The sequence below is a fragment of the Oncorhynchus clarkii genome, chromosome 17, assembly GCF_045791955.1.
Source record: "Oncorhynchus clarkii lewisi isolate Uvic-CL-2024 chromosome 17, UVic_Ocla_1.0, whole genome shotgun sequence".
NCBI lineage: Eukaryota > Metazoa > Chordata > Actinopteri > Salmoniformes > Salmonidae > Oncorhynchus > Oncorhynchus clarkii.
In genome coordinates this window covers 25,808,487-25,826,090 of record NC_092163.1, presented here as the reverse complement: position 1 = coordinate 25,826,090, position 17,604 = coordinate 25,808,487, and the positions used below count along the sequence as shown (strand labels likewise).

Sequence of the window (17,604 nt, the reverse complement as noted above, 5' to 3'; positions counted from 1 at the left end):
TCGGCGCCGGAAGTCCACAGATGACGCACTCACACTGCACACTGCCCTAACCCATCTGGACAAGAAGAATACCGATGTAAGAATGCTGTTCATCGACTACAGCTCAACATTTAACACCATTGTACCCTCCAAATTCGTCATTAACCTCTAGCGACGAGCAATCCCGTATCCGGGAGCGTAATCATAGCCTCAAGTGCATTACCATAACGCAACGTTTCCTATTCATGAAAATCGCAAATGAAATTAAATAAATATATTCAAACACAAGCTTAGCCTTTTGTTAACAACACTGTCATCTCAGATTTTCAAAATATGCTTTTCAACCAAAGCTACACAAGCATTTGTGTAAGAGTATTGATAGCCTAGCATAGCATTAAGCCTAGCATTCAGCAGGCAACATTTTTACAAAAACAAGAAAAGCATTCAAATAAAATCATTTACCTTTGAAGAACTTCGGATGATTTCAATGACGAGACTCTCAGTTAGATAGCAAATGTTCATTTTTTCCAAAAATATTATTTGTGTTGGCGAAATAGCTCCGTTTTGTTCATCACGTTTGGCTCAGAAAAAGACCGGAAAATACAGTCACTACAACGCCGAACTTTTTTCCAAATTAGCTCCATAATATCGACAGAAACATGGCAAACGTTGTTTAGAATCAATACTCAAGGTGTTTTTCACATATCTATTCGATAATATATCAGTCGTGACAGTTGGTTTCTCATCAGAAGCAAATGGAAAAATACTGCAGCTGGAGATTACGCAATAATTGCAACGGAGGACACCAAGCGACCACCTGGTAGATGTAGTCTCTTATGGTCAATCTTCCAATGATATGCCTACAAATACGTCACAATGCTGTCGACACCTTGGGGAAGCGACAGAAAGCCTAAGCTCATTCGTGGCCCATTCACAGCCATATAAGGAGTCATTGGCATGAGGCGGTTTCAAAAAATGCGGCACTTCCTGATTGGATTTGTATCTGGGTTTCGCCTGTAACATCAGTTCTGTGGCACTCAGACAATATCTTTGCAGTTTTGGAAACGTCAGAGTGTTTTCTTTCCAAAGCTGTCAATTATATGCATAGTCGAGCATCTTTTCATGACAAAATATCTTGTTTAAAACGGGAAAGTTTTTTCATCCAAAAATGAAAATAGCGCCCCCTATATCCAAGAAGTTAAGCTCGATACCCTAGGTCTCGACCCCGCCCTGTGCAACTGGGTCCTGGACTTTCTGACGGGGCGCCCCCAGGTGGTGAGAGTAGGAAACAACCTCTCCACCCCGCTGATCCTCAACACTGGGGCAAATCTGACCAGGGCCCTCATCTCCTCCCTGTAGGAGGCGTGCATGGGTGAACAGGGAGTACAGGAGAGGGCTGAGAACGCACCCTTGTGGTGACATGGGTGCGTTCTCAGCCCTCTCCTGTACTTCCTGTTCACCCATGCACGCCTCCTACAGGGAGGAGGTGAGGGTCCTCGGAGTGTGATGTCAGGAAAACAACCCCACACTCAACGTCAACAAAACAAAGGAGATGATCGTGGACTTCAGGAAACAGCGGAGGGAGCACCCCCCTATCCACATCGACGGGACAGTAGTGGAGAAGGTGGAAAGTTTTAAGTTCCTCGGCGTACACATCACGGACAAACTGAAATGGTCCACCCACACAGACAGCGTGGTGAAGAAGGCGCAGCAGCGCCTCTTCAACCTCAGGAGGCTGAAGAAATGTGGCTTGTCACCAAAAACACTCAAACTTTTACAGATGCACAATCGAGAGCATCCTGTCGGGCCTGGTATGGCAACTGCTCCGCCCACAACCGCAAGGCTCTCCAGAGGGTAGTGAGGTCTGCACAACGCATCACCGGGGGCAAACTACCTGCCCTCCAAGACACCTACACCACCCGATGTCACAGGAAGGTCAAAAAGATCATCAAGGACAACAACCACCCGAGCAACTGCCTTACAACCACCCCATTATCATCCAGAAGGCGAGGTCAGCACAGGTGCATCAAAGCTGGGACCGAGAGACTAAAAAACAGCTTCTATCTCAAGGCCATCAGACTGTTAAACAGCCATCACTAACATTGAGTGGCTGCTGCCAACATACTGACTCATCTCTAGCCACTTTAATAATGAAAAATGTATGTAATAAATGTATCACTTGCCACTTTAAACAATGCCACTTTATATAATGTTTACATACCCTACATTACTCATCTCATATGTATATACTGTACTCTATACCATCTACAGCATCTTGCCTATGCAGTTCGGCCATTGCTCATCCATACATTTATATGTACATATTCTTCTTTAATCCTTTACTTGTGTATAATTGTTAGATATTACTGTACGGTCGGAACTAGAAGCACAAGCGTTTCGCTACACTCGCATTAACATCTGCTAATCATGTGTATGTGACCAATAACATTTGATTTGATGCATACACACATAACATACTCACTATCCATACACATGGATTTAGTACTGTAGATATGTGGTAGTGGTGGAGTAGGGGCCTGAGGGCACACAGTGTGTTGTGTAATCTGTGAATGTATTGTAATGTTTTTTAAATTGTTTAAACTGCCTTAATTTTGCTGGACCCCAGGAAGAGTAGCTGCTGCTTTGGCAGACGCTAATGGGGATCCATAATGAATACAATTACAAATTGGCATCGTCTAATGGGGATTCTAATAAATCAAAGTTCATGGTTGTGTTCTCCATCCTTATTCTCGTATACCTATACGCACTACACTGAAGTCTTTAAGAGTCCTTTAGATGCTCGTGAGTCTGAGGACACCTGTCACCTGGAGCTCCTGCAGACCAGACCACCTGAACTACATTTGGCATCATCTGCTGGATGTTGGTCTATGCTTAAGGTCTCCTGTTTTAATGTTAATTTAGTAGTGCATGTGCAATGTCTTCCAGGTTGTGATCATGGTTTCTATATGTTCTATATTTTTCACCAAGTTAACGGGCATTTAATAAATGTACAACCTGTGAATTGTCTATTTTCTGAAGATGTATATAATTATAGTAGACTATATTTTATGGTAATCTGATTATAGGGCAACAGAACATAAGTAGTTGCCTATACAATGTTTTACAGACCTCTACCATAAGTTAAGAGGTAATTAACGGTGTTCTACAACTCGATAAATTACTTTGCAATGACCCAGTGTCACAAATGATGGCTTCTATTAATTGTGCAGCATACCCTGGGATAGCCTTGGCTGTAGTATAGCTGGACACATTGGTAAACTAACGTTAGCTAGCCATGCTGCCTCGTGCTAGTTGTGTTAAACCCAGCTATAGTTTTGTTCCATTACTGGTAGCTACTGTAGCATGTTTTATCTATCAGTGATCATTGCTTTGGTGATTGATTCGATGACTAGTCATGGATACAGCACACTACTGATTATACAGACAACGAATTAGCTAGCCAGCTAGATATCTACTTAGGACAAGCTGCCAAGCAGAGGATGAAGACCATTTGTTGCCTCACTGAAAGTGCATAAAATTCATTAGGAAAATGTCCACTATCTAATGCATTCGTCCTAAAAAAAAAACTAATCTCTATAAACAATTAGGTAAGTCAAGTCTTCCAAACGTAGTGCACTCTGTTTGTTACAGATTCTAGTTTTGGAAACAGAAAACTGTATGGAGATCAATGTTCCATTTGATGAAAACATTTGCATCATGTCGGCCAAAATCCAGCTAGCTCCATCTTCTCTCACTGCCGGTCACTGGGCATATTTTATTTGGTCGTGAGAGAAAACGCTAACCGGATGCTTCATATTTATACATCCGGTAAAATCTCTGTCTCGTTCTATTTGTGCTTTTATGCTGGCAAGAGGAGGGTTTTAATGCCGCGTTCATAACAACTGGGAACTCAGAACTCTGATCTAGGAAATATCCAACTCCCTATTCAGTGCGTTCACGACAACTGGTGTAACTCGGGGAAAAAACATATCCTTTGAATGGTCACCCAACTCGGAATTCCAAGTCGGAACCTCGGACATCTTTCCAGAGCTTCGACTTTCCGAATTTAAGATTTACCGAGGTTATGATAAGGCCTCGTGTTTTCCGAGTTCCCAGTTCTCCTGAAACCACATAAAGAGTTTACCAGGAGATTACGTCAGAAAAGCAATTCCATTAACTGACTTTCCATGAGTGGCGCACATATTACAGTACATGTTATTTTTGTTTTATTTTTGTCATTATGGAGAAAATGCGTGAGGGGAAGACTGTAAACCATTCATTTCAATTTCACTTTTCAGTCATGAAACCGTTTTCAATTGAGTGTCGAATGAAATCGACTTCTCAAATGAATAATAATACTATTAAATATTGAATTTTCTTTATTCCCGCTAGTGGAATTTTTTTTAAGTGTCAAGATTAATTATTGCAAGCACATTAATGATATCCTAGCTATATGATTCTACATTTTAACCATTCAAGAATGTGTAAATCGAATAAGCAAAGATTTTATATTAAATAATATGTTGAGTCTTGGTGGAGGGGGGTCTGAACGAGTTTACAGTGAATTATGACGACGGGAGAGGACCTTGCGTAGGTTTTAGTGGTTGGTTACAGAGGGGGTGGAGTGTAACGTGCGATAAAGGTAGATTGATCAGACACGTTGTTTGTATTTGGTCAGTGACTGGAGTGAAATAAGTAGCCAGCAATACAAGTTGAGCACTATCAAGGCGATAAAGTTGGCAACGTGGACTTTGTGGAAATAGGACCTTCAAAATAACTCACTATTGTATGCCAGTTAACAATACACTTTGTTGAAGAAACGGTCAATAGAAACATGCACAAAGTGTGCCTCGTTTTGTTTTTATTTGCTTCCGTCTTCTCTGAGTCGGTAAGTAATATTCACTGGTTAATAATGTAACTTTTACCGTAGACATTAACTAGCTTGCGCGATACTCACTAACTGAAATATTTTTGTGTTCCTTTCAATTTACTGAGCAGCTAGCTACCGTTACCACTTTTTTTGGGGGGGGGAGGCAGGGGCAGTTAGCTTTACTACTTCTGTTGGTTTAAACCAGGACGTTGCTGTGATTGCTAATCTGTTAACTAGCTAGCCTACTGTTAGCCACTGGAACATTAGTTAGCTGGCAGCACTTAATCTTGACCAGTGTTTAAGACATGGCTAATGTAATGGCTATTGGGGTACAGATTTACTAAACCTGAATGTTTACAAAGTACTTTTTGTCTAACGTTAACAAACTACACATTTAGCAGTGTTTGTTTAGCTAGCCAGTTAGCTACCTATTGTATTTGTCAACACGACGTTAGCTTGGCCAGTGGAGTCAAATTTTAAAAATGCAAAATACTTTTCTAAAATTAGTTTAGGCATACGGTTTGAGGCCCCTGGCCTCCCATCCGATAAGAGAAAGCAATGGCGTTTTAATTGTGGTAACTAGCAAGAACTTGTTCTAGCTAGATTAAATTATTTGGGAGGTGGAGTGTTTTTCATGCAAGTGATTTTTGAAATAGTTAGCCTAAATACTTTGACCAGTTAAAATATTTTATCTCGGGACACTGACATTTAACTGCTCTCGTTTAACATGGCACAACATTTTCTATTGTTTAGCCTAGTTCTCAATTCAGTATGCCTAATGCAGTTTCGTGCAGTTGGTTTGGAAATGGATATAAATCAAACCTGCACATGCCAGGATTTAGGTATACCTCAATGTGCTATTTTATGTAATCTGTTGACAAAACACCTGAATGGCATGACTGCATACTGTTATGCCATCTTATTTGGAAATAATTGCCATGTGCAGATGTCCATGCAGTGGGAAGTGGGTTAAAATGGAATGGTAATAGGCTATCTAAATGCCACCCAGGGAGAGACCCGCTTGGCAATATGCTAATGCAGTGCTCTGCACCCTGAGGATAGGTGCTCATTGCAGATGGTCCCCAGATCCTTGTCTTCTGAATACAGAGATTGCTACTGACCTTGGTCTGGTGTGACTCACTCTCCACCTCATTGTCCATACCTAACTACTGTTCAAAAGTTTGGCTTCACTTAGACATTTCCTTGTTTGAAAGAAACACTTTTTTTAGCATTAAAATAACACATTGATCAGGAAGTGTAGACATTTAAAGGTGGGAATTAATGGGAATCTATGCAAATTAATACTTTAAATGTAGATGTTTTTTGCATTGATATTTATCATAGGGGGACAAACATACATTTTACTTTATCATAAGTAGACATAATTGCAAATTATTAAATCCTTCCAAATAAATAAAATAACATTTAGTTATGATTTGAACTTTAATTGAGTTGACTCTTCACATGGGATGATTTCACTGAACAAAAGGGAATATTCAATGATCCATCGCATCTCCCAAAAAACGTTTTCAACATACATCTGTAAAATGATAGAGGAAGACAACCAAAACTTTAACTTTCTAGACCCGGGCTTCCATGTCTTCTCCCTGGAGCTCCTCAATGTCCACCTCTTGAACATCAGACTGAAGCCTCATCTTCACTGTCACTTTCCAACTTTGTTGAGGATGGCTCGCTGTCAGTGTAACGGATGTGAAACGGCTAGCTTAGTTAGCGGTGCGCGCTAAATAGCGTTTCAATCGGTGACGTCACTTGCTCCTTGAAGACCTTGAAGTAGTAGTTCCCCTTGCTCTGCAAGGGCCGTGGCTTTTGTGGAGCGATGGGTAACGATGCTTCGTGAGTGTCAGTTGTTGATATGTGCAGAGGGTCAAAGGTTCGCGCCTGGGTATGGGCGAGGGGACGTTCTAAAGTTATACTGTTACATCAGGCTCAAAAAGCTTCAAATTTGCCCAGATGTCAATCAATTTTTCAACCCTTGTATTGGTCAGCCTGTTGTGTTCTTTGGTTTGTGTTCCCAAACAAGGACCAGTTGCGCTCTGAGACGGCTGATGTTGGTGGGATTTGGAGGATGATGGAGGCAACCGGGGGAAAGAGCCTCCGATTCAAAGTCCCTTCCACCAGGTGGCTGATGAGATGTTGGCACAACTGCCATGCTCTTGTCATGTCCAGCCCACACATTCTCAGCCAATCGTGGGAAGGTTGCCGTCTTCTGTGGCTTAACCAACAAGGCTCGTAATTGAACAATTTGTCATATTAACAGATGGCATACAAGTTGAGGCACATGAAAGCGCAGATGTTCCCCAAGGCATTTCTGCCAAAAAAACAAACACATTTTGTAAAAAAAAAACACAGTTGAAATGGCTTTCCTGTGAAGTCGTGACTTGTGACATATGCGTAGTTTCCTGAAACGTGTCGCACATGCAGATTTCTCAATTTTGTTCATATTGCTTCCATCCCAGTTAGTCAGCATTTCTCATTTGCCAAGATAATCCATCCACCTGACAAGTGTGTCATATCAAGAAGCTGATTAACCTCTGGGATCGTTCGAGTCGCTAGCGTCCCACCTCGCCAACAGCCAGTGAAATTGCAGGGTGCCAAAACAGGAATCTCATAATGAGAATTCCTCAACCATACAATTATTTTACACCATTTTTAAAGATGCACTTCTCGTTAATCCAACCACAGTGTCCGATTTCAAAAAGGCTTTTCGGCGAAAGCAGAACATATCATTGTTAGGTCAGCAACTAGTCACATAAAGCATTCAGCCATTTTCCAAGAGAGGTGTCACAAAAAGCAGACGTATAGATAAAATCACTCAACTTTAACGATCATCAGATGACACTCCCAGGACTCAATGTTACACAATACATGTATGTTTTGTTCGATCAAGTTCATATTTATAGCCAAAAACCTCAGTTTACATTGGCACCATGTTCAGAAATGCCTCCCAACATCCAGAGAAATTGCAGAGAGCCACATCAAATAACATAAATACTCATAAACGTTGATGAAAGATATGTTTTGCATAGAATTAAAGAAACTGTTTCTTAATGCAAACGCTGTGTCAGATTTCAAAAAAGCTTTATGGCAAAAGCACAATATTCAATATTCTGAGAACAGCTTTCAGCCACAAAAGTAAGCCATAGTTACCTGCAAAATTATGGAGTCAACAGAAGTCATAAATAACATTATGACTCTTCACTTTACTTTGCTGATCTTTGTCGGAATGCACTCCCAGGACTCCTACTTCCACAAGAAATGTTCATTTTGTTCGATTATGTCCAAATACCTTTTTTGTTTGCGCGTTTAGTTCACTATTCCATAGGCACAATGCGCGAGCGCAAAATCCAAAGTCAAGAGTTCCATTACAGTTTGTAGAAACATGTCAAACAATGTTTACAATCCTTAGGGTCTTTTTATAATCAATCTTCAATAATATTTAAACCGGACAATAGCGTATTCATTAGAGGAAAAAGAAGGAATGGCGTGACCGTGCAGTAAACAACTGATTGGCCTTAGCCTAGTCCACTTGTTGAAACCGCTCTTATTCGACACCCTTCCACAATAGACGCCTCAAACAACTTTCTAAGGACCGTTGACATCTGCTGGAAGCCTTGAAATGCAATCTGGCCCCATAGACACAGCATATTGGATAGCCAATCACTTAAATGAAACTATAAACCTCAGATTTCCCACTTCCTGGTTGGATTTGTCTCAGGTTTTCATCTGCCATATCAGTTCTGTTATACACAGACATTATTTGAACAGTTTTAGAAACTTTTGTGTTTTTCTATCCAATACTACCAATTCTATGCATATCCTAGCTTCTGGGGCTGAGTAACAGGCAGTTTACTTTGGGCACCTCATTCATCCAAACTTCTGAATACTGCCCCCTAGCCCGAAGAAGTTAACTCTACCTACATGTACCTTGACTAACCGGTGCCCCTGCACATTGACTCTGTATCTGTACCGCCTGTATATAGCCTCACTATTGTTATTTTACTGCTTCTCATTAATTAACTATTTTTCTTAACTGCATTGTTGGTTAAGGGCTTCTAAGTAAGCGTTTCACTAAGGCCTGCACGTTTCATTCAATTTGATTTGGGTACAGGTGGAGCCATGAAGATCTCTACATGAGTCTCATGCTAGGGTGGGGTATACAAAATCTGTGAACTTTGATCTCCTTTTCAATGTTTTGCCATTCAGGTCCCTAAGTCACTTTCTCACCAGTTCCACCATGGGCAAACATATGTATGAATGGTTTAGTTCAAATCATCGGGTGCAGCCAAAGTGATTGAAATCAAACTGAATGACCCTATGCTGGTCTATGGTACCTAGATTAAGTCAATACTAGATTCAGGGATTGTTTTAAATTGAATGGATTAACCTCAGTAAGTGTGGTCAATGTTTAACTTGGTAACAGAAGGCAGTATTTTCACATCCGGATGAAATGCATGCCCAAATTCAACTGCCTGCTACTCATCCCCAGAAGATAAGATATGCATATTATTAGTAGATTTTGATAGAAAACACTCTGAAGTTTCAAACTGTTTGAATCCTGTCTGTGAGTATAACATAACTTATTTAGCAGGCAAAACCCTGAGGTTTAAGATTAAGATTTTGAGGTCACTCTTTTCAATGGGTTTTCATTGGGAATCCAGATTTCTAAGGGACCTTCTTGCAGTTCCTACCGCTTCCACTGGATGTCAACAGTCTTTAGAAATTGGTTGAGGTTTTTCATTTTTTGTAATGAAGTATCCCTGTTCAGAACGAGGGTCACTTGTAGTGTACTGTTAGAGGCTACGGTTTGTTTTCCTCCTGTATTGAACACAGATCATCCGTCTTCAATTTTATAGATTATTTACGTTAAATACCTAAAGTTGTATTACAAAAGTAGTTTGAAATGTTTTGGCAAAGTACAGGTAACTTTTGAGATTTTGTAGTCACAAGTTGGAACCGGTGTTTTTCTGGATCAAACGCGCCAAATAAACTGACATTTTTGGATATATATCAACTGAGTTAATCGAACAAAAGGACCATTTGTGATGTTTATGGGACATATTGGAGTGCCAACAAAAGAAGCTTGTCAAAGGTGAGGCATTAATTATATTTTTATTTCTGCGTTTTGTGTCGTTTATTTCTGCGTTTTGTGTCTCTCTTTGTTTACTGTTGTGCTATCATCAGATAATGGCATCTTTTGCTTTTGCCGAAAAGCCTTTTTGAAATCTGACCTGTTGGCTGGATTCACAAGTGTAGCTTTAATTTGCTATCTTGCATGTGATTTAATGAAAGTTAGATTTTTATAGTAATTTATTTGAATTTGGAGCTCTGCATTTTCCCTGGCTATTGGCCAGGTGGGACGCTAGCGTATCCCAGAGAGGTTAAGCCTTAACCCCACAATGTAAGATAAATATTGTACCATGCAACAGTGGTTCAGTAGCCATTACATTAGAAGGGATATTTTACGTTGGGTTGTAAAATTCCTTATCTTTAGACTGGAGTTTAATAGGTTACTTCCTTTTGGCCTAATCAATGTCTCTGGAGAAGTGCGCTCAGAACAGACATAACAAGGGTCTTGCGCACAATCTGTCAAGGAATTGTAATGCCTTGAATCATCCATTCATTGCATCAACATTGGTCACTTCCCCCAAATGTGACCATTCAGCCCCTTACGATACACTGCATTTACCAAGGAAGTGAGCTAAATCTTCAGCAATGCTAAGAGCAGCACACCATTTATATTAGTTTGAAGCCTGGCTTTAACTGCACTGACACTACTCCCATTTTTTTTTAAATGCTTGTTTCAGCCCCCCCCCCCCCCCCCCCCACACACACACACACACACACAAACACACAAATAGATGTGTTGTTTCTGAGTGCCTCTATGACCGTTGTAGAGTACGGTTCACACAGTTGGTTTGGAAAAGGTGCTCTGTCACAAGCTGTCACATGCACAAGGTGTGCATAATGAAAGGCAGGGGTCCCTCGGCAGAGATTCTCGTGAGATCAGCCAGCCGCAATACGCATCTGAAATCAGTTTTGGTTCAAGTGGCAACAGCAGGGGGACAAGGGAGGTTAAGATGTAATTTGCTGTGACCCAAAAGGACACCACATAGTTTTTTTTCCTCCCCTCTTTGAGGACATCAGAATTGTAAGGGTCCCTGAATATGGCATTTACATTGTCTTCTTGATGAGGACAGTTAAATTGCTGGACACATGCCGCAATCTAGGTTAATATGCCGCTTGGTTAAGGATTAGGCTACTGCATTGACCACTGTGCAGCTAACATTCCTAATATGCCCTTCTGAGTAATTGGCTTATGGTTTTAAATGAGTCCATCAAATGGCTGAGAAGATGGGAGATTCAAATACTTCCCAATTTGTAAAATTGGTTCTAGAAAAGTAGCCCCACACACATTATAGATACTTGTTCAATGGAACAGATGCTCTGCATTTTGTTAGCAGATGGAGGGATTTTGTTCCCCTGGCCAGTCAGCCCTTGGTAAAGCCATGCTTAGCGACCATGTTAATGTATATGCTCTTCAGGCACCCAGCAGCATTGTTGGGTTCGAAAGACTGAGGACTGCCTTTGGTCTAGTGAGGAGGGGGAGGCATGTTGGGGGTTCAGTAACTCTTTGCTAGTAGGAAATATAAAATGGAGGCAGTTTACTTCAGATGAGGGTTGCACATTTTGGGGAATATTGAGGCGGAAAATTTCAATGGGAATTAATATTAATACCATTTTAAATGTAGATATTTTTTGCATTGATATATTTACCACATCATATACAACAAACACAACTTTTTACTTTATCATAAGTAGACATAATTGCAAATGATTCAAACCTTCCAACCTTGTTGAGGATGGCTCGTTGTCAGGCTCAAAAAGTTTGGAGGATGATGGAGGCAACTGGGGGAAAGAGCCTCAGATTCAAAGTCCCTTCCACCAGGTGGCTGATGAGATGTTGGCACAACTGCCATATTGCATCTCCATCACAAAGCCCTTGCTTGGAAGTGTACTTCGCCAGACTGCCAAGAACCTTGCCCTCATCCAGGCCAAGGTGGCGAGACACGGGAGTGATGACACCATAGGCCTTGTTGATCTCCGCACCAGACAGAATGCTCTTGCCAGCATACTTGGGGTCCAACATGTATGTTGTGGCGTGTATGGCCTTCAAGCATACACGCTGCAAGTTAGATTAAGCAACTCATTTTGTAAGATATAAATGTTTTTAAAATGAAATGTATGGAAACAGGTGAAGTAATGCTCAGGAGGCTAAAGAAATTTGGCTTGTCACCCAAAACCCTGAAACTTTTACAGATGCACTATCGATAGCATCCTGGCTCACAGCCTGGTATGGCAACTGCACCGTCCACAACCGCAGGGCTCTCCTGAGGGTGGCACTAACTAGTGAAGAATATGAACAAATGTGCACACGTGGCTACATGCTGTAAACACAGTCCAGTTCAAAGTGAATGGCACAGATTTGCATATAGGTCTAGTGAGTCTTTGCTTGGTTATGGTGCACCGGTTTGTCTAGAGTACGTGCCTGTCAATGCAGTAGAATCCTACTCCAACGCGCTCTGGCTACAATAAAGTCTATAGTTCTGCTTACTAAAAGTCTTGCATAGTTTTTGTTTCAGGATGTTGTATTGAAAGTGGCTAATTGTGTTGCTTCAATCACAATTCCAACAGTAAAATTAAAGTTTATAGTTTTAACTAATGGGTAAATCTGTAGAAAGTTGACGTTCAATCTCGTGCTTCTCTGTGTGTGCTAATAATTATTTTGCACGGCAGTCCTGGAGGAGGTGCGCGCCCATGTGCAGCTTGGAGGCAACGTTGGATGTGGCATTGGATGAAACACACCTTTCAATGTAGTTTTTAGCGCCACGCTAAAATGTGCTGTTTTGTCACAACACATTGCCACAGATGTCCCACGTTTTGAGGGAGTTTGCAATTGGCATGCTGACTGCAGGAATGTCCACATGGTTGCTAGAGAACTGAATGTCAATTTCTTTAACAGAAGTTACCTCCCAATGTCGTTTTAGAGTATTTGGCAGTGTGTCCAACTGGCCCCAACTGCAGACTGTGTAACCACTCCACCACAGGCAACATTTCACAGGCTACTAGATGTAGGCTTCGACTTGATGTAGTTCTCCACTGTTGAAAAGTGGTTTTGGGGAGATAGCCATATGCCAGCTAGGATTTGTTTCTACTTGCTGATCTTGGATTAGCATTCTGCCTCTTAAGTGCTGTGTTTGTGCCAGCAGGTATGGGAGACTGAGACATGGATGCCCATGAAGACGACCCAAGCTATTTCTCATGACGAGCTCATCTCGTCTGGAGACTCCGCCAACGGCTCAGACTTTGGCTTCCCCGATGAGGAGCATGACACAATTGACAACGAGGACAATGAGGATTATGACGACTTCTCTGGCTCTGGCGACGGAGGTTGGATTTAGCAAAAAATTACTTTGCTTTTGCTAGCTGATAGAATATAATTGTGATTTCTTTTCTCTACAGTACCAACTATTACATTCAAAAATGACAATACCATGAAATCAAAGGTAAAGTTTCTCATAATTGACTATCATGTTCCAAATGGGAGCCCACAAATTGCTAATGTTTTGTTTCCTCTTTTTAGTTTAATGACTTATAGGCCTAATTCTCACTGCTTTTTGTCCATAGCCTTCTATGAACAACAAGATTCCAGACCTGAGGCTCAAACCCACAGTGAACGAGATTCAATTGGTCCAGAAGAACAATGAAGTGTCAGTATGGGTTTCTCCCAAGCCTGAGGAGCACCCATCAAACGTACTGATGGCCCATGCAGGGGAGGAGAGCATCTTCAACAAGACTGAGATCCTAGCAGGTGAGGCAATGGCACTTTTTTTTTATTTGTGCTAGTTCATTTGTAGAAGTTAAATCTAAGTTTATGTAACTTTGAAAAAAGGTATGGAAGTTAAATTTCGCTTCGTCAGAAATGTGGCTTGATTTGCAGCTTGTCAAATTAAAGCAATGCAAGAACGTTAATTGTAATTCCACTGTGTTTTGTTTCAGCTCTTATTGCTGGTGGAGCAGTGGGGCTGTTCTTTGCTGTCCTCCTCATCCTCCTGCTTGTCTACCACATGAAGAAGAAGGATGAAGGCAGCTACGACCTGGGAAAGAAGCCCATCTACAAGAAGGCTCCCACCACAGAGGTCTACGCATAAAGCCCACCTTCGCCGGGGCCGCTTGCCTCTTGAAAGCAAACCTCTCCTCTTGTCTGTACAGCTGGGAAGTCCCAGAGGGAGAAACGATCACAATCAAAAAACTGCTTCTCTTCTACCATGAGTTCTACAATGGTTCATTTAAATAAATAAAAAATCGGCAACAACACTTTATTAACTGTCCGTTAATAGGAAGAGGACCATTTCAGCTGCCAAACAATGCAGTGCAAGATATTTTGATGTTTTTTCTTGCCCATGTAAAAACAAAAGTGTACATTCTGCAGCGTCACTGCAGCAGAATCTTGACATTTCCCTCCCACCTTCTCTTTAATGACACTAACAAGGTGAATGAGAACTTCACACTCAGTGAGGTGACATGGTACAAATATTGGTACAGCTATTTATTTTCCTCCCCCTAACCTTGGACCCATTCTTGTGTTAATACTGCTATTACAGAAGTCTGTCACTATTGCATTTTATATTTGCAGTGCATTCGTAAAGTATTCAGACCGCATTTTCCACATTTTGTTATACAGCCTTATTCTAAAATTTATTGAATTGGGGGGAGGGTTCTCCTCAATCTACTACACCTAATACCCACCCTATAATGACAAACCAAAAATAATACTGAAATATCACATTTGCATAAGTAATCAGCACCTTTACTCAGTACTTTGTTGAAGTACCTTTTGGCCGCGACTATAGCCTTGAATCTGCTTGGGTATGACGCTGCAAGCTTGGTAAACTTGTATTTGGAGTTTCTCACATTCTTCTCTGCAGATCCTCTCGAGCTCTCAGATTGACTGCACAGCTATTTTCAGGTCTCTCCAGAGATGTTCGATTGGGTTCAAGTCCGGGCTCTGGCTAGGCCAGTCAAGGACATTCAGAGGTCACGAAGCCACTCCTGCGTTACCTTGGTGAACCTCCCAGTCTGAGAACCTGTTCCAGAGCGCTCAGGACTTCAAGGATCTTTCCCTTGATCCTGACTAGTCTCCCAGTCCCTGCAGCTGAACATCCCCACAGCATGATCAAATCAAAGTTTATTTGTCACGTGCGCTGAATACAACAGGTGTAGTAGACCTTAGAGTGAAATGCTTACTTACAGGCCAACAGTGCAAAAAAGGTATTAGGGTGAACAATGGGTATGTAAAGAAATAAAAACAACAGGAAAAATAACCGTAGCGAAGTCGGGCTGATTGAGGTAGTATGTAGATATGGTTAAAGTGACTATGCATATGATGAACAGAGTAGCAGTAGTGTAAAAGAGTGGCTGGTGGGTGATAGCCCGGTTAGCCAGTGTGGGGACACTGGTTGGTCGGGCCAATTGAGGTAGTATGTACATGAATGTATAGTTAAAGTGCCTATGCATATATGATAAACAGAGTAGCAGCAGCGTAGAAGGGGGACACACACACACACAATGTAAATAGTCCGGGTAGCCATTTGGTTACCTGTTCAGGAGTCTTATGGCTTGGGGGTAAAAACTGTTGAAGCCTTTTTCTCCTAGACTTGGCACTCTGGTATCACTTGCCATGCGGTAGTAGAGAGAACAGTCTATGGCTGGGGTGGCTGGGATCTTTGACAATTTTTAGGACAGCCTGGTGTAGAGGTCTTTGATGGCAGGCAGCTTAGCCCCAGTGATGTACTGGGCCGTACCCACTGCTCTTCTCCCCCGATTGCTCAGTTTGGCCGGGCCGCCAGTTATAGGAAGAGTCTTGATGGTTCCAAACTTCTTCCATTTAAAAATGGTGTTCTTGGGGACCTTCAATGCTGCAGAATATTTTTTTGGTACCCTTCCCCAGTTCTGTGACACAATCCTATCTCGGAGCTCTGCGGACAATTCCTTCGACCTCATGGCTTGGTTTTTGCTCTGATGTGCACTGTGTGGGGTGTGTTTTCAAATCCTGTCCAGTCAATTGAATTTACCACAAGTGGACTAATCAAGTTGTAGGAACATCTTAAGGAGGATCAATGGAAACAGGATGCACCTGAGCTCAATTTCAAGTCTCATAGCAAAGAGTCTGAATACTCAAGGTTTTTATATTTTTAGATGGGGGGGGGTTATTTTACCCAATTGAGAATAAGGCTGTAGAGGGAAAGGCGTCTGAATACTTTCCGTGTTTGTGTGGTATCATGATTGGTTACGTTTTGATTCAAATGTATTTTGTCAAGAACAGATTGTCTGAAGTGAATCCCACATTGATGAAAATACCTTGATACATGCTACCATGTCACTAGCAGTGGCCAAGCTTGATCCTCCAAGGTGTTTTATGATTTAATTTGGACGGTGCACAAATCGGCATGATGTTATTCCTCTCGGACAACTCGCTGTGTGATAACACCCACATTCCACCCACTCAATTATATCATACATGCATGACTGGTGATCTCATTTTTTTATGTCAGGCCTTATCTCAGTGATGACCATGCTTGTAAACTAAGCTATTTGAACAGGTTATGGTTTATCGCTGTTGACAGAAAACAACAAGACTTGTCACTGCACATGGACTATACGCTTCCGGGGATCTGTAATATAGCCATTTTGAATAAATGTTAAACTTGGTACTTAGCCATTTCTTGTCAGATGTTTATTTACCAAATATTTTAAAATGCCAAATGAAAAAATCATCTTCCCAATACATTCAGGTTAACATTACTGTAAATGTTTGGAATAATTGGTTTCTTCATGCCTAAGAAGCCTATAGTGGGAAATGTTTTTTTTTTAATTACCAATGCTAGTACTAACTATGTCTTCAGTAGATTACTTGTTAAAAACAATTGGTATTTAACTGTCAAAATATTTTGTCTTTCAGGTTGGCACTTCCCCTTTCTAAGTTGTTGTATGTGTTAACATTTTTATGTACACTAGAAGCAGGTTTTTTTATTTTGTAAGGGTTTGATTTCTTGTAAACAATTTTAAGCCGTTTATGTTTTGTAGAAGGATTGCTATGTAATTGTTCAGGGGAACTGAATTAAGCCATGTCATTTGCATGGGGGAAAAAATATGCTGCTTTGTCACAACGAGATGTGACGCTCAATTGAGTGTAGAAGTCAATAAATCATTGATTTCTGCACGCAGGTTCTGATTATAGTTGGAAATAAAGCTATTTTTATGCACATGAATGGTTGGCTCAGTCTCTCAGTATTCCAGAGGTTTTCAATTCTCAATGCTGCACAAAGATTTGTGAGTTTTCCTGTATACATTACTCTTGTTGTTGCCAGGGCAGTTCGCCTGTTTATTAACCCAACAATTTAATAAGAGCTATAACACCAGAGCTTATGGTGTACACAAGGTGTATGTACGTCATTTAGCAGATTCTCTTATCCAGAGCGACATACCCACAACACCGGTGTTGCAAGCACCCTACTGGAACGACTGAGCACCCTGGGATGGCCTGTACCCTGACATAAGACATCCCCAACATGATTATTCCCTGTACTTGTCCTAATGTTTGAGTACAGGACTGGTGTACTGTAGAACACTAGCTGTTTTGAGTCCACTCTTGATGAGATCAGTCTCGCCCCCAA

The 17,604-nt window shown here is 41.3% G+C and overlaps 1 protein-coding gene across 1 annotated transcript; it reads left to right on the top strand.

Moving 5' to 3' along the window:
* Positions 1 to 4,580: 4,580 nt before the first annotated feature.
* On the top strand, positions 4,581 to 17,192 carry LOC139370636 (syndecan-4-like). Its single transcript, XM_071110234.1, has 5 exons — positions 4,581 to 4,867; positions 13,138 to 13,318; positions 13,391 to 13,434; positions 13,556 to 13,739; positions 13,928 to 17,192. Exons 1-5 carry the CDS (start codon positions 4,814 to 4,816, stop codon positions 14,077 to 14,079), a joined length of 615 nt encoding a protein of 204 aa, XP_070966335.1. The 5' UTR covers positions 4,581 to 4,813; the 3' UTR covers positions 14,080 to 17,192.
* The last annotated feature ends 412 nt before the right edge of the window (positions 17,193 to 17,604 follow it).